Consider the following 18406-nt stretch of genomic DNA (forward strand, 5'->3'; position numbering starts at 1 on the left):
TAAAAATATTCTGTAACGACTATTATCTTGTAAAAGAAGCTTTAAATGGCTGTTGAACGTGATTTTAACGACGTTTTAGACGATATTTTTGTGCATGAGGAAACGTCGCATAAAAATAGTTTTGAAGAGGGATTCAAAGCCGGTAAGGAGGCAGGGAACCCTGAAGGGTACCACTTGGGCTACCACAGAGGTGCTGAATTGGGGAGAGAACTAGGTAAGTAGATTTTTTATATGGTTCATATACTTGATATTAGGACCGGGCTGTAAAAAATACTAACTAAATAAAACCTGCCATTAGAACTCAGTGGTGATAGCCTTATCTCTCACAAACATCTCAACATCTCAATCATTATTGTATCTTAATGTAATTTGGTAATGCACACATAAAAATTTCTAAATAAATATGAAATTTAAGAAACATAACACTCTGATTGAATGAGATATAGAAATAACTGCCAAATAACCTAGTTAAAATAGGAAGCTTATCATTATGAAGATAGGTATTTTATTTAAAGAAGTAGTAAAGCAACAAACAATAAAGGGCCTTAAAATTAAAATTACAACTAAAATTTAAAACTAAATGTAAAAATAAACTATAAATAAACTATAAATCGCCGTCTATTGCCAGCATGCCCAGAGGTATTGTATCATTATTCTATTTTATTTACTGTTCTTGAACTCCTAACTGTATTCTAAACATAGGTAATTGTATTCTTACACAGGACATTACTTAGGCACAGTGACACATCATTTAAATATAAACAAGAACTCGGAAACAAAGTATTCTGACAAAATATTGAACCAGCTGACCAAAGTAAAGGAACTTATTGACATATTTCCTTGCACGAACTCCGAGGACCATGATATATTGGACATGGCAGAGAAGATAAGGGCGCAGTATAAGAAGACGTGTGCACTCTTGAAATTACCGTCAAATAATCCTTATGACGCTGGTGTATCGTTTTAGAATTTAGGTGAGCGAGACTTAATTTAGAATTAGAATGCAGCAAAAATAAGTACTATTAGGATCCAATAAAAAAAATTGTCCAAATTATTAATTCCACGCAGACTAAGGGCCAGTTGCACCAACCACACTTAAAAGGCTGATCAACATCACTCAACAGAGTACTAATGAAAATTCCCATACAACAAAATTTAACAAACACTTTAACGGTTTGGTGCAGCCAACCCTAAGTAACAGGCAAAAGCTAGTTGTACACAACTTAGAAATGGCACATATGCATAAACCCTCAGAGAGGCATACAAGAGGGGATCTACATAAAACAGGGCTCTTCAAACTATGAGACTGCCAGTTTGGCCCAGAAATAGAGACAAAGGAGGCAGGAGCAAGATGGGGCTTAAGACCCAAAATTGCTATGTGGTTATACACAGCGGTAGTGAGGCCAATTGTCACCTACGCCTCCGCAGTCTGGTGTAACAAAACCAACCAAAAGACAGCAATAGACACTCTAAACAGCCTGCAACGCACGGCTTGTTTAACAGCAACAGGCGCCTTCTCCTCGACACCGGGAGCGGCCCTAGATGCACTGCTAGACATCATACCACTCCACCTGCAGGTGCAAAAGGAGGCCAAGCAGTGCGTCTACAGAATATGCACGCTAAACAGGCCAAAATGGCGCTCTCAGGCATTAGCCAATCTAAAGGCCTGGGTCTTTGCAAATAGAACCCTTAGCATGCCCACTGATGACACGCACACCGAATGTCATCTCACCAAACTGTACACAGTAGAAATACCTCCTAGAGACAAATGGATCAACAACCAAATGTACGTCGAAGAGGGAAGCCACGTTTGGTATACAGATGGTTCCAAAAAAGGCAATGATGTAGGATGTGGGATCTATGGTGAGAGACCTAAGCTCAGAGCTAGCGTCAGCATGGGCACACAGGCCTCAATCTTCCAGGCAGAAGTCTTCGCCATCAACAAATGTGCGGAGATCAACCTGGATAGAAACCTAAGACACCAGCATATCTACATCAACTCAGACAGCCAGGCTGCTCTGCTGGCACTAGAATCCCTTGAGTCGAACTCAAAACTAGTCCAGAACTGTAAAACAAACCTAAATGCACTGGCTAACTCCAACAAGGTCACACTAAGATGGGTACCAGGGCACTCCAACATTAACGGAAACGAAGAAGCGGACGAACTTGCTAGAAAGGGCGCAGACACACCCCTGGTCGGCCCAGAACCGTTCTGTGGAATCACAAAACGGGATGCATATTCTCTGCTCAGCAAGTTAGAAAAAACGAGAGCAACCGAGTGGTGGAAGTTCGTTAAAGGACAAGAACACTCGAAAGCTCTAATCAAAGGGTTCAACAGCAGAACTGCTAAGGAGCTTTTAGGACTCAAAAGGCACAAAACCTGCGCGGTGACCAGAATACTGACTGGACACTGTAAGTTGAATAAACATATGTTTCAAATTGGGAAGAAACAAGATGCGACATGCAGGTTCTGTCAGGAGTCAGAGGAGACTGCAATGCACATTCTCTGCTCTTGTGGACCACTAATGTCAAAAAGAAGTACCTACCTAGGGCGACACGTAGTGCAACCCTATGAGGTACAGAACATTACGGCCCAAAGAATCTGGAACTTTCTGGATGCAACGGGCATTAGTAATGAACTTTAAAGGGCCGTCACAATAGATCAATGCTGGTCGATGTGACACTCAAAGGCCCACAACACCACAATAATAATAAATAATAATAGAGACAAATACCATGGAGCCTTTAGGTCAAAAAGATTGAAGCCCCCTGACTCAAATAATTGTATTTATTTATTGCAGATTCATCGCCATGGACCCAACCATGCTAAAACTCCGCAACCACATAGACTCACTACTCTCCTACTTAACCCCCCTACTGCCGCTTGCCAACTGCCACATGGTTGAGTTCCTGACTCACAAACATTGGGAGACGCTCCTCCCGAAGGGATTGAGGGAAACCCTGGACGTAATGGACTTAGAACGGGCTGTTGAGGAGTTTTGGAATGTGCAGAGTAATGAGTGTGGTAAGTTTACAATTTTATAATCAAACTACTGCTATCTATACCACTACTTTTTTCATCAAAATGAAAGTAAAGAAAAATTATTATATAAAACTTGAAAGTAGATTACTATTTAATTTACATAAGAAAACTGAAGTCATGATAAATTCGCATGACCTCCAGTAACAGATTGTTGTTTAATTATTACAAATGTCAAATAAAATAGATGTGTTCCTATGTAAAATTATATAAAAAAAACTAAAATACTTAATCCTAGTTTCAAGTCTGAATGTTAGAAAAAAAAACATTTTTATAAGCATAATCATCATCACCTCACACCTGAGGATGCCGAAGACCGGGCAAAGTGGAGAAGACTGCGCAGGAAAGCGGACCCTGGCGTTAGGCCGGGAAAACGCTAGGTTGAAGGAGAGAAGAAGAATCATGTTCTTTGATGACTTTCCAGACAAATCACCTCTCGGCCTGTGGGTACATACGGCACGCAAGCACTGTCTGTCAGTGAACGGCGAGTACTGCCTGTCAGTAGATCAACTTGAACAAAGCATCAGAGACAGAGGCGGAGTGTTACCGAAGGAGATCCCGGTTAAGGAGTTCATGAACCCTAAGAAGAGTTATGAGGTTTGTTACTTAATAATAATAATAATAACGCCGGCGGCCTGCTGAACGGATTACCGGGATCTGGCTACCGCAGACTCACCTCTCGACAACCTCACAGCCACTCCAAAGTGTTGCCCTCAATGAGTTGGCGAGTCACCACCTGTCTTATACAATTTTGAGACTGATTGTCACGGCAGGTGTCCGCTAGTCTCCTCCCATAGCCCTATATCCAGTCCATCCAACATTCAAATCAAATAGCCTATAATGACCTTAGTTTCCATCGCAGCACAAAAGTGCTGCACTGCAATAGTCTTTGCACCTGGCGGGGACCATCTCCGGATGTATCACATTGTGCGTTCGGGGATGGTATCCGCCACGTGTATCCCTTGCTTTTAGATTAAAGTGTCTTAAAGGGCCTCTGCGCTGTTGGCTTCGGCCCCACGTACGCCTCCCAAAGGTCCGGGACCCCATGGTCCCGAGATATGGAACAGACATACAAATAATAATAATAATAAAAGACGTTTATTCAAGAAGTTTGAACATAGGTACATAATAAAAGTACACGATAATGCTTACAAACTAATTGAAATGGAAAGTGGCTCAGCTTATGTCTGTGCCAAAAGGCTTCGGGGCACAGCGGCCCTAAAGACTTGCAGCAACGGACGCTGTTATTCTGCCACCGCCGTATTTGTATCTAGCTAAGGACAGTAGAAACATTTACACTATTTATTACATATAGGACAAGATAGCAAAAACCAAACAATGCGCAGTGGATAAAAAAGTGTTAGCTTTACAAAAGTTAAATATCTATAGCTATAGAGCAGGTCACTCAACCAAAAGTATATGTTACATTCTTTTGGAGGTCCAGTAAATAAGCCTTGCAACGTAGTTTGAAAACCGCCAGGGACTTACTGTTAACTACTGGTGGCGGCAATACCATACCATCATACTTACACAATACCATCGAGAAAAAAATACATAGATTAGTCACTCCATACATCAGTTTTGGTACCAAAAAGACTATTATTTTCATAGTCGACATCTAGCATCGAGTAGCGGAATTATCAGTACTTACTGGTCTTACTGCTACTTAACAATAGATGTAGCACCGACCGGAAAGTCTTATGTTGTTGAGTGTAGTCGTTTTGGTATCAAAACTGATGTATGGAGTGAGCACTCTTGTCTTACTGATATATTTCTCCATGACCATACAGTTGTAATGTAACCCACTATTGACAAATAAATGATCATTCATTCATTCATTCATTCATGCATAATTGTTTCCCATCGTATTTTATGTTCGTATAATTTGTCTTGCTACTTCAGTCAACCTCAGTACCTACTTTTTATACGTTTCCGTGAAAATACTATGAAAAATAAGTCATTATGTACCCATTGTTATGGCAGCTTAAGCAAGTGGCGCTGTACTTTACGCGTCTATCCATTCTTTAGTCTTTGCATTTAAATTATATGAAACATCCTTATAGTTCGTTTTTTTTAGCATTAGAAATAAGGTAAACAATCTTGATGTGTCTTTTAATTGAAAAAAAAGTTTTAAAAATAAGTCATGGCAAATATGTAACAATTATGAATCTAATACAATCATTTATATTCTTTTGCTTTCATAATTAATAGTTACTGATTTTTAAAAAGCGTTATTCAATTAAAAGACATGTCAAGATCGCTTACCTTCTTTCTAATGCTAAAAAAAACGAACTATATGTTGGTATTCCACCTGTCCAATTTCTTGGGCCAATGTACATTGCGTCTCATTCTCTCACTAAGCAAAATGGGAGACGCAAATACACATTGGACAAAAACATTGGACATGTGGAATACAACCCTTAGATTTTTCTATCATTTGTATTTCAGGTTCGCATTATGTCCCGCCTACTGTCCTCCTTACATAATATGGTGTCAGCATCGTGCTCGGTAGAGGCCGGCGGAGGCCGCGGCCATCTACTGGTGACTGCCAGCCATGGTTGGTAATACTAGGGTTTTTATGGAAAACCTTTTAATAAAACATGTGGTAATTTTCTCTAAAGTGACATTCTATTGAACAAACTATGAACTATGTAAACAAACCCCCATATTGAAATTGTCTCTGAATGATTAATTTACTAAGTTCGTTTTTTAGCATTAGAAAGAACTTGAAAGAAGGTAAGCGATCTTGACATGTCTTTTAATTGAAAAACGCTTTTTAAAAATCAATAATTATAACTTATGAAAGAAGAAGAACATAAATGATCGTATTAGATTCATCATTATTACATATTTGCCGTAACTTATTTTTAAAATGTGTTTTTTAATTAAAAGACACATCAAGATTGTTTACCTTATTTCTAATGCTAAAAAAAACGAACTATAGTTAGCAAGTTCCATAGAATGACACTTTAATGCACATCACACAGCTGATTTTCTTTCATAGATTTAGAGCCTGAATTTCTTTGGTGACTTAATAATTTCAGAAATGTATTCCTTGACTATAAAGATTTTTCGATACAATAATACAGTTGTGCCATAGACAATATCTGAATTTATTAGATATAGGCCAAGAAAAGGCTGCAACGATTTTGATAGTATACGCAGTGCAAGTGTTATTTATACGTCATAATTTCATAGAAGTTTGACGTTTTAAATAACACTTTCACTGCGTGTGCTATCAAAATCGTTGCAGACTTATCTTGGTCTAACTCTAACCTTTAGATATTCCGTCCATCCAATCATAGATATTCGGGCTTGCAAATTTGGGACATTTGATAAACAACGCTAAATCGTGACGGAACTGAATTATGCCAAAACATAAGGCGTTATGTACAAAGTACATGTATAAGAAAAATGTATTTTTAGTATGAAAATTATAATACATTGCAGGTTACAAGCTGCGCTGTCTCACTGTAGACTGCGACAGAACTAGTCTAGCCAGTGCTGAGGCGAGGGGCAAAATTATTCAGGTAGGTAACTTTTTTTTTAAGATTCGCTTTTGCTGCCAGGGCACTTTGCCAAAGGTAGGTTCTAAGTCTTCTCTCTTCGTCACTTCTAAGTCTGATCGACAGATGAACAAAGAAGTGATGCCATTGTATAATAAAATTCTTAAGAGTCCCCAGCAAGCTCGGTTCTCCATACAAACGTAGTTACGCTCTCATTTTAAAACGACTAGCTACATGGATCTGAAACGTTGTACTTACAATATGATAGGGTACATCTATTGCCTGTAATTGGTTTATGTAGCTTCAGATACCATAGTTTAAAAAATCCAGCGGATTTCAGTTTTTCATACAAAACTTGCTTTTGCCCTATTTCTTTTGTTTTAAACTGGAGCTATAAAACTAATTACAGGACTAGATTCCTCATGTCATGTCATTGTATGTGCAAAGTTTAATTTCAATCCAACACGTAGTTTTAAAACGACAACGAAACTCCGTTTGTATGGGAAGGTGAAATTTGGCCGAGCTTACTGGGGATTCTTAACGTAATTCGAATAAAAAATCCCTTTTGTAAACTGTCACGAAGAAAATTTTATTTCATGGCGACGATTTTTAATTCGATTTTTGATTCGCATTTTCGACTTCACCTTTCGACCTTTTCGACCATGTCAAACACAAAAGCTGTCACTCGGACGCCACGTCGCCGAAGTGTCAAAACTGAAATTGAACTTTATGCATATGCACGTAGGTATATGTTGCACTGTGGTCTGTGACCGATTAATTCGTCTTTGGCGTTGGACCAGCGGTGCGGATATACCGGTCATTGGCGTCCAAAAGGTTAAAAATGTGTCTATTTTTAATGTACCCAGAAACAATGGCACGCCATATCCAACACCGGTTCCCGCGGCACGGGGCACCTCCACCGGTTCGCCCAACTGTTCGTCACGGAGAACACTGATCTGGCGACAGTTGTGAAGAAAAGCTTTCCTGAGATCGCTCACGAGGATGTCACGGTGATGCTCACAGGTACAAATGTTGGGTTATTACTTATTATTTATTTATGTTGTATATTGAAACAATGGCACGCCATATCCAACACCGGTTCCCGCGGCACGGAGCACCTCCACCGGTTCGCCCAAATGTTCGTCACCGAGAACACTGATCTGGCGACAGTTGTGAAGGAAAGCTTTCCTGAGATCGCTCACGAGGATGTCACGGTGATGCTCACAGGTACAAATGTTGGGTTATTATTTATGTTGTACATTGAAACAATGGCATTTATGTTGTACATTGAAACAATGGCACGCCATATCCAACACCGGTTCCCGCGGCACGGAGCACCTCCACCGGTTCGCCCAACTGTTCGTCACCGAGAACACTGATCTGGCGACAGTTGTGAAGGAAAGCTTTCCTGAGATCGCTCACGAGGATGTCACGGTGATGCTCACAGGTACAAATGTTGGGTTATTATTTATTTATTTATGTTGTACATTGAAACAATGGCACGCCATATCCAACACCGGTTCCCGCGGCACGGGGCACCTCCACCGGTACGCCCAACTATTCGTCACCGAGAACACTGATCTGGCGACAGTTGTGAAGGAAAGCTTTCCTGAGATCGCACACAAGGATGTCACGGTGATGCTTACAGGTATTGCCCTTGTGGCCTACTCGTATTTGCTGAATAAATGTTGAAGTTTGAAATGTTGAAGTTTATTAATTAATGTTTCGTTGCCATCACTGTCAGATCATTTATGGAAAAATATTATCCGTCGGAACAATAAATACATTTCAAGCAAAAGGGACCACATTGTCGCTTACCATAATGACGAAATTTGCTTATATCTTTATACGAATAACCTGTCAGAGCGTCCTTATGGCAAGCGACCTTTTCCTTGAAAACGACACATATAACCCTATTACCTGTCTACTTGTTTAGGCCTCCACACCTGCGGCGACCTCGGCCCGGCCTCCCTGCGAATATTCGCGTCCCAACCAACCACGAGTGCTGTTTTCAACGTGCCTTGCTGCTACCACCTCCTCAGCAAAGAGATAAAAGAGTCGACATTCTTTGATGACTTCCAGGATGCAAGCGGAGCGGGGTTCCCCATGTCTGAGCATCTTAGAGGTATTTGATACTAAATATCAGTGTTTTTAAACTGGCCCTCGCCTCTGCTAGCCTTAAAACAATGCATAAGCGAAACATTTCGTTCGTACATAAGTAGGGGCTGTCCATAAATTACGTCATCGATTTTTGACGATTTTTGACCCCCCCCCCTATAATCATCCAAAAATCATGCTTCAAATGACCCCATTTCCTCCTACTTCATGCTACCGTCATCCGATGTCCAGACCCCCCCCCCCCCTAATTTGAAATGACGTAATTTATGAATAGCCCCTAGGTCACTTGATGAAAAGTTTGAAAAACACTGCTTATATGACAAGTAGCCATACCACGACGTAACATTCGCTAGCGTGTGCGTAGCTTACTTCCTGTGCATCTCGCTCCTGGCATATTAGTGTGGTTAATAAAATAAATAGTTTTATCATGGACAAAAGTTCTTTCGAAGATTCAAAGATCTATTTCGTCATCACGAGTTACATGAGGTGTCAGTTTATTTAATAGGTCCATAGTCTATGATGTGCCTTTCGGCATACGACATAAAAATATAACTATGTACCTATACTAAAATCAAAATACCTAAAAGTATCTATAATTTAATATATGTATGTTAAAATAATCTTAAAATAACAATAATAGGTACATTTAACCATGCATCAAATTAATCTAGATATAAAATTGATGTCAGAAGTGTGTTTTAAAAAGAAACATGTCAATCAGTAATTTAAAAAATTAAAATATTACCTCCTAAGGCCCAAGGCCTATAGTACTTATTCAGTTCAATGTAATTTAAATCATATTCGACTCATTTCGTTCAGTTTTTGAACAACGCAAAATCAACTCTATTTCATACATTGTAGGTTCAAATTTCTGTGGCAAATTTTGCAATTTCATTTGTATGGCTGGGCCTTAGGAGGATACGTCATTCAATACATTCAGTCATTAATTTTTCAGTTTTATAATAGTTGTGGTTTGACTGTTGTTTTAATTGTAGGCTTCACGCTGGGCCGTAACGCACGCATGTTGGCCGCGCAGTCTTTAGAGCGCGTGGCAGCGAAGCGCGAGCTGCCGGCACGCAGCTTATTATACCGCGCTATGTTGCAGGTAAGTCCCATAGTAGGCTTCACGCTGGGCCGTAACGCACGCATGTTGGCCGCGCAGTCTTTAGAGCGGGTGGCAGCGAAGCGCGAGCTGCCGGCACGCAGCTTATTATACCGCGCTATGTTGCAGGTAAGTCCCATAGTAGGCTTCACGCTGGGCCGTAACGCGCGTATGTTGGCCGCGCAATCTTTAGAGCGGGTGACAGCGAAGCGCGAGCTGCCGGCACGCAGCTTATTATACCGCGCTATGTTGCAGGTAAGTCCCATAGTAGGCTTCACGCTGGGCGGTAACGCGCGTATGTTGGCCGCGCAGTCTTTAGAGCGCGTGGCAGCGAAGCGCGAGCTGCCGGCACGCAGCTTATTATACCTCACTATGTTGCAGGTAAGTCCCATAGTAGGCTTCACGCTGGGCCGTAACGCGCGTATGTTGGCCGCGCAGTCTTTAGAGCGCGTGGCAGCGAAGCGCGAACTGTCGGCACGCAGCTTATTATACCGCGCTATGTTGCAGGTAAGTCGTATAGTAGGCTTCACGCTGGGCCGTAACGCACGCATGTTGGCCGCTCAGTCTTTAGAGCGGGTGGCAGCGAAGCGCGAGCTGCCGGCACGCAGCCTATTATACCGCGCTATGTTGCAGGTAAGTCCCATAGTAGGCTTCACGCTGGGCCGTAACGCACGCATGTTGGCCACGCAGTCTTTAGAGCGGGTGGCAGCGAAGCGTGAGCTGCCGGCACGCAGCTTATTATACCGCGCTATGTTGCAGGTAAGTCGTATAGTAGGCTTCACGCTGGGCCGTAACGCACGCATGTTGGCCGCGCAGTCTTTAGAGCGGGTGGCAGCGAAGCGCGAGCTGCCGGCACGCAGCTTATTATACCGCGCTATGTTGCAGGTAAGTCCCATAGTAGGCTTCACGCTGGGCCTTAACGCACGCATATTGGCCGCGCAGTCTTTAGAGCGGGTGACAGTGAAGCGAGAGCTGCCGGCACGCAGCTTATTATACCGCGCTATGTTGCAGGTAAGTCCCATAGTAGGCTTCACGCTGGGCCGTAACGCGCGTATGTTGGCCGCGCAATCTTTAGAGCGGGTGACAGCGAAGCGCGAGCTGCCGGCACGCAGCTTATTATACCGCGCTATGTTGCAGGTAAGTCCCATAGTAGGCTTCACGCTGGGCCGTAACGCGCGTATGTTGGCCGCGCAGTCTTTAGAGCGCGTGGCAGCGAAGCGCGAGCTGCCGGCACGCAGCTTATTATACCTCACTATGTTGCAGGTAAGTCCCATAGTAGGCTTCACGCTGGGCCGTAACGCGCGTATGTTGGCCGCGCAGTCTTTTGAGCGCGTGGCAGCGAAGCGCGAACTGTCGGCACGCAGCTTATTATACCGCGCTATGTTGCAGGTAAGTCGTATAGTAGGCTTCACGCTGGGCCGTAACGCACGCATGTTGGCCGCTCAGTCTTTAGAGCGGGTGGCAGCGAAGCGCGAGCTGCCGGCACGCAGCTTATTATACCGCGCTATGTTGCAGGTAAGTCCCATAGTAGGCTTCACGCTGGGCCGTAACGCACGCATGTTGGCCACGCAGTCTTTAGAGCGGGTGGCAGCGAAGCGCGAGCTGCCGGCACGCAGCTTATTATACCGCGCTATGTTGCAGGTAAGTCGTATAGTAGGCTTCACGCTGGGCCGTAACGCACGCATGTTGGCCGCGCAGTCTTTAGAGCGGGTGGCAGCGAAGCGCGAGCTGCCGGCACGCAGCTTATTATACCGCGCTATGTTGCAGGTAAGTCCCATAGTAGGCTTCACGCTGGGCCTTAACGCACGCATATTGGCCGCGCAGTCTTTAGAGCGGGTGACAGTGAAGCGAGAGCTGCCGGCACGCAGCTTATTATACCGCGCTATGTTGCAGGTAAGTCCCATAGTAGGCTTCACGCTGGGCCGTAACGCACGCATGTCGGCCGCGCAGTCTTTAGAGCGGGTGGCAGCGAAGCGCGAGCTGCCGCCACGCAGCTTATTATACCGCGCTATGTTGCAGGTAAGTCCCATAGTAGGCTTCACGCTGGGCCGTAACGCGCGCATGTTGGCCGCGCAGTCTTTAGAGCGGGTGACAGCGAAGCGCGAGCTGCCGGCACGCAGCTTATTATACCGCGCTATGTTGCAGGTAAGTCCGAGTTAGTTAGTGCTTCTGGGCATTTTCCGCAAATTGACAACCATTGTGCCTATTTTGCGTGAAACGAGGTAGCGCTACTCTAACCACCCCAGCTCCTCCATGAAGCCTAGTAATGCTTTCAGGTTGCTGACTGCCTCTTTTAGTGTGCTCGGTGTCCCTAGTATTTGCTCCTGTATACTTCTCAGGTAAGTCCTAATAGTAGGGTCCGAAAAAACAAAAAACCGTACATGTACAAGTCGGACTCGCCCACCGAGGGTTCCAACATTTTTAGTATTTTTTGTTATAGCGGCAACAGAAATACATACAAACCGACAGACGGACAGTGTAGTCTTAGTAATAGGGTCCCGTTTTTACCCTTTGGGTACGTAACCCTAAAAATGAATATTCCTTTTACACAAGGTTTTATTTTTTAAATTCGCTTGTCTCGCCCGGGAACCAAACCCAAAATGTTATATTTCACGATCTTTTTTATTTCTAAGACCGAATGTTTATTCAAGAGATTTTATCCTAAACAATTACCCTATCGATTAGTGGAATAAAATAGTGAGTGTTTAATTTGAATTTTTAGTCGGTTCGATTCCCTGGCGAGACAAGCGAATTGTAAGAAATCTTTAAATGCAGTTTTGTTTCTTTAAAAATATGAAAGAAATTATCCCTTAAATGAAATGAGCTAACTTAAGGTCTTAAGACACTTTCCCTCCAGGGCCCATTATTTTTTTTCCACATTGTATGTTGTCAGTAAAGATGTATGCTTTATCTTATCTTTATCACAAAATTATCCAATTTTTTGTTCCAGGCAATAATAAAGAAGCTCAAACCGGACTTCGTATTAACAGAAGGCAGACTGAAGCGAGTAGGAGCTAAAAGCCGAAACTTCGAAGAGTACTTCAAAATAGCCGATTCCATCTTGAAATTAGACCTTTTTCACACTTTGCCCGCAGATTCTTTGAAGGTAGCGGATAGTCAGTGGAAAAATATGGTTTTATTTTATTTAATAAGATTATGTTTAGCTCAGGTAATAGAGAGTTTGATATTATTAGATAGATTATTGTTTTTGAAAGAGAATGGTTTTAATAATACGTTTTTGGTTAAGCTGTTCGATCCTGTGTTGTCGCCGCGATGCCATAGTATTGTAGCTATAAGATGAAATATATATTTTTATTATAAATGAGTGTTATTATTTTTCTCTAATGTTAAGTTATAATCTGAAAATAATACAAAGATAGGACAAACTCAGCTTCGTCCTCGCCGCCAATAGAGTGCATCATCAGGATTTCTACCTAGAGTAGGTACATAATAGTGTTGGTATGGCCAGGGGTGCGAACCTGACTTCGGCCAAACTCGGCTCCGCTCGGCTCAGCATTGCTCCGAGCAATTATTAGGGTTGACACAACTTGACGTCCCTTTGCGTGCACGACCACAGATAAGATAATGGCTTGAATTTTGACAACCCTAAATAGCTGAAAGGGATAGTGCCATATATTTAGAAAGGGATAGCATGATTCGACCCTGAACCGCTGTCAAACTTCGGTTTTGTAGGAAGTTTCCTTTCTGTACGGCAGTACTATTATTTACTCTGTGGTATGGCTAGATTGGAAGTACCTATGTACTACGTAAGCTGAGCGAGAAAATGCCACTTTTCCCTATCTACCTCTAATAATTATTTTAACAAATGAAAATGAAAAACCTTTATTTCAGACAACTAGTGGCCCTTAGACAAATACCTTAAAAATGAATGTTGTAACAAAATGTATGAATTTCTAAGCTCCCGATGATTCTCCGCGTTACGGAGTGAAACATGTCGAGCGATTTTCAACTTAAAATACGTGAGTGACCCGTATTAATATGGTGTGTCTCACTGAAGTTTTGTTAGTAGAAAGTTTGTTCAGATATTTGTGTATACCTTAGCCGCTTCGATATATAAGATGGCGCGACTGTGATTGTGAATTAAATATTTAATCAAGTGCGCTGTCCTTAATGGCAAACTGATGTCTGTTGTTGTGGGCAGGAAATTGGCTTGTAAATGCCGTTGTTCGATAGGTCAACCACTTGTAATAACGGACAACATAAAACATTTACATTTGGCATTTTACCGTTTATTTGAATGAGTTTCTGTTGAACTTGCAATGGTTTTTGTATCTAATTATGTAAAACCAGGTTAGAAACTAAAGTGGTCGTTTCGTATTAAAATACCTACCTACATATTCACACAATGGAGGGTTTCGTATGAAAATACGTCACTAAGAAAAAAAACGATTTTACTGCATAAGAAATGGAAGTGTTTCTTTGGATTGTTCTAAAAATTTCCCGCTCGCTATGAGAGAGATGATCAATTTATCGGAATGATAATAATAAATATTTAGAAGGTTGGAATTTAACACATTCAGAAAACGAAAACCCGACTATCGGGTATTTTATCATTTCGTTCCTAGGCCGGACGACCCGATAGTCGGGATCGTGGTACTACTGCTTTACCTATTAAGGCAGTAGGTGTTAAGGTTGACTGGTAGGATGCCTCAGCGATAAAAGCTTGTACCATCACGCTCCGCAATTGTTGCGCCATTTAGGGTTCTAGCTAAATTGGTTGTTCAATACTTACGCTATAGAATTTCCAGTTTAGCTAGAACCTTAAATGGTATAACAATCCCGTGTGGTGACTGTACTTAACAAAAATGAAAGTTCTGCCAAAAAGTGATTTATTTAGTTACCTACATAAAGTTTTTCTTTTTTGCAATTTAGTTTAAGTAAATAAATAAATACCTACCTATTGCGTTACAGGCCTGTAGAGAGCCATCGATTTGCGTGTCGCTTCCAAATAGGGTTGCCATACGTCCGGATTTGTCCGAACATGTCAGGATTTTTGACCCTTTGTCCGGATTGCGGCCGGACTTGGCAAGTGTCCGGATTTTTAGGAATGACCTTATAAAAAAAATGTTTACGTGATATACTGCGTAACAAATGCGATGCGGCGCGGGCGCGGGTCGTGCGCGCGCGGGGAGGGGGCTACGGGGTCGGGCGGAGGGAAAGGGAAAGGTAGATCCACGATGCAGATCCACGATCCGCAGCAAAGAGCAGCGCGCCGCCGTGGCGTCCTTCAAGCTACGCCAAATCTCTGTTACAAGAAATGTCCTGATTTTTAGGGTGATGTCAGGATTTTTATCAGGACATTTAATTCTTCCATATGGCAACCCTACTTCCAAATGGCTTCGCTTCACAAGAAGCCCTGCGGCTGCAAGACTTGATTAAAATTTCGAAACATTGTTAACAAACAGATGACAAATAAATCGGAATTGATGTTTACTTGTACCACGTGTAACAGCTGTTAAAGAAGCAGTTTCAATTTGGAACTTATTGCACGAGAATACGGTCTACAATTAAATACATTTTCAAGTTCTCTCTCTCTCTCTCACACGGAGCGTAAGCGTGAACGAGATGGCTGTGCTGCCTGCGGTATTTCCGCTGCTTCTTTAACAGACGTACCTACGGCGGACCTTCCACTCGGTCGAACAGGCCTCGTACCGGACCAAGACGGTCTGGTACGCCCGTCTGTTACAGCTATAAGCTAGCACAACTGTCTATATCGCCACAGGTGTAGGTTAATTTAATTCTAACCTGCCTTGTGAATTAAGGGGTTAATCGCGATAAAATAATAGCATTATAGGAAGGACGTGAATGTCGGATTGGTCGCCTGCGGTATATCCGGACCGATACGACATTCAAACCTTCAAGAAAAGAGCGTACTCCCATCTTAAAGGCCGGCAACGAACTTACAACCCCTCTGGTGTTGCGGGTGTCCATGGGCGGCGGTAATCGCTTACCATCAGGTGATCCGTCTGCTCGTTTGCCTCCTATATCATAAAATAAATGTATTTTTTTTCTTGCTTTCTAAATAAATAAAAGGATAAAAAAATATTGTGTTCATAAAAATTAAAGTATTCATTTTTGTATTGCCAACATAAGAGGGAGCCGTAAAGAATAGTTATTTACGATACAAGTGCGGAAAAGTGGAAATTCGGAAGTGCGGAAACGTGTGGCGATAAATTAAAACACGACCGAAGGGAGTGTTTTAAATCGACACGAGTTGCGAATTAGGTAATTCACACGTGTATCGTACAACGTTTTACAGTACATATGGCCCTTTAAACTTCTGACATACGCACGAAAAGTGCTCTTTCTCGCACTAGTGCGGGAAAGTAGCACCATATGTACTGTAAATTAAATTTATGAATCACTATAATCAACACCATGCCTTTGCCTACACCACATGATATTAGATTACACCGAAAAGTAAATTTCCTTCTAAGAACTGACCTCAATGTAAAATCCATTATCCCCGTGTAACTGAGTCACTGCTAAACTAATGGGAACTAAACAACTTCGTAATCAGCAAGCCTCGGATTTTTCATCGCATGGTAGGATGAAAGAAAACTATGGAGTCGATATTAAAACTAAAATTTAACTCATATTCATACTCATACTCATTCATTTAATTGATACCTACCGAAAGTAAGCTATAAATGAATTAAATAATTTGAATTGAATAACCTATACTTTAAATTCAAAAAAATAACTGCCTCCTCCTATTAAGCTGACGGACCTTATACATACAGGGCATATTTTGAACCACTAGCACAGAATAATTAATAGTACTCCACTAGCCATATTGTGCCAGGTGATTAGGTAGGCCATACTGAACAACTTTTTCTATGGGACCAACTCCAAAATCACAAACAATTCTTTAGCTAGACCGGGAGATAGTGACACATTTTACTGGGTCATTTGTACCAGTATGGCGGTTCGTCAGGGGTCTAAGCATGTAATGAAGGAAAGAAAAATGATGGTCATAGCGCTGGTACCGGCGGCCCAATCGCGTGGGCGTTAGTCGAACGTGTCGGATAAAATACGAGTGTCGAACGATTTGTTCCACAAAAATCCTCGTATTTTCCGATAGTCCATAAAAAAGAAGTAGGCGGTAGCGTAATGCCATACTTCTCCGGTGTGACTTACAGCCCGCCATACTGAGGCGAACACATTAATTAAAAAAAAACAATTCAACCATTTGTGCCAAGCTAATTTTTGCACAGGTGATCATCGTCGAGCAGCCATTCATGGACATCACCATGCCATACTCTTCGGACGGTTCCAAATGGCCGCCATACCGCCGCAAGGGAGTTAATTTTTTTTTTTTTGTTAAACGATTTGTACCAGTATTGCATTTAAATTTTTGGAAAGTATTTGATAAAATGTGACCGTTATTATAATTGCCATACTTATAGTAGGGGGATAAAGTGCTGCCATACTTGAAAAACTTATTTAATCGACACGTTTCAAAAATACGACTATGTATACGTAAAATAATTTTTTACAGCATGGCATCATCATATTCTGTTTGTTTGGATACAATTGTACCTAAAAAAATATATTTCAGATTATAACTACGGGGCGGACGACTGTGAGACTTAAGCCAAGACTTAAAACAAAAAACAATTTTTTGACGATTTGTACCAGTATGGCATTTGGATTTTTGGAAATTATATGATGCAATGTGACCATTATTATATTTGCCATACTTCTAATAGGGGGAAAAAGGGGCACCATACTTGAAATAAAAAAAAAATATTGTACACATTTGCCACCTCCTACAGGTATGGCATTATGAGATTTCCATTTATGATCACACAGAAAGTCTTGAAAAAAAATTACAAGATGGTACAAATCGTTTAGCAATAAAAAAAAATTAACTCCTTTGCGGCGGTATGGCGGCCATTTGGAACCATCCGAAAAGTATGGCATGGTGATGTCCATGAATGGCTGCTCGACGATGATCACCTGTGCAAAAATTAGCTTGGCACAAATGATTGAATTGTTTTTTTTTAATTAATGTGTTCGCCTCAGTATGGCGGGCTGTAAGTCACACCGGAGAAGTATGGCATTACGCTACCGTCTACTTCTTTTTTATGGACTATCGAATAATACGAGGATTTTTGTGGAACAAATCGTTCGACACTCGTATTTTATCCGACACGTTCGACTAACGCCCACGCGATTGGGCCGCCGGTACCAGCGCTATGACCATCATTTTTACTTCGTTCTTTACGTACTTAGACCCCTGACGAACCGCCATACTGGTACAAATGACCCAGTAAAATGTGTCACTATCTCCCGGTCTAAGCCGTTTCATACATATTGGTCGAGTGGATGTCGACGTTTTCTATGGGAAGGCCAAATTTTTTTTGGGATTTCGGGGTTGCTCCCATATAGAAATCACCTTGCACAATATGGCTAGTTGTTCAAAAAACGCCCTGTATATGCATGTAATTTTGATTCGGCCAGCGATTACAAAAACAACCCCGGACACGCAATCTAAAGATAAATCGAAAGATAGATACGTACAACAATCAACAATGAACCTTATGTCTTCACAATAAGGTGTACAATTTGCCACTAAAACTGTCTAGGTACGCATGGGGGCCGGTCCGATGGAAC

General features: G+C 41.9%; 1 protein-coding gene across 1 annotated transcript; it reads left to right on the forward strand.

The window, feature by feature from the left end:
* The first annotated feature begins 833 nt into the window (after positions 1-833).
* On the forward strand, positions 834-13083 carry LOC134797083 (probable methyltransferase-like protein 25). The gene is made up of 9 exons (XM_063769307.1): positions 834-974; positions 2802-3025; positions 3465-3637; positions 5489-5597; positions 6491-6570; positions 7413-7569; positions 8483-8671; positions 9660-9769; positions 12717-13083. Exons 2-9 carry the CDS (start codon positions 2812-2814, stop codon positions 13065-13067), a joined length of 1383 nt encoding a protein of 460 aa, XP_063625377.1. The 5' UTR covers positions 834-974; positions 2802-2811; the 3' UTR covers positions 13068-13083.
* The last annotated feature ends 5323 nt before the right edge of the window (positions 13084-18406 follow it).

This window comes from Cydia splendana, chromosome 14 (assembly GCF_910591565.1).
Source record: "Cydia splendana chromosome 14, ilCydSple1.2, whole genome shotgun sequence".
NCBI lineage: Eukaryota > Metazoa > Arthropoda > Insecta > Lepidoptera > Tortricidae > Cydia > Cydia splendana.

What these genes read in the sequence shown, in the direction of transcription:
- LOC134797083 (XM_063769307.1), top strand. Translation starts at nt 2,812, where the DNA reads ATGGACCCAACCATGCTAAAACTCCGCAACCACATAGACTCACTACTC. An exon ending in CGAGGGGCAAAATTATTCAG is followed by an intron (nt 6,571 to 7,412) that starts GTAGGTAACTTT and finishes TAATGTACCCAG; the next exon opens with AAACAATGGCACGCCATATC. An exon ending in CATGTCTGAGCATCTTAGAG is followed by an intron (nt 8,672 to 9,659) that starts GTATTTGATACT and finishes TTTTAATTGTAG; the next exon opens with GCTTCACGCTGGGCCGTAAC.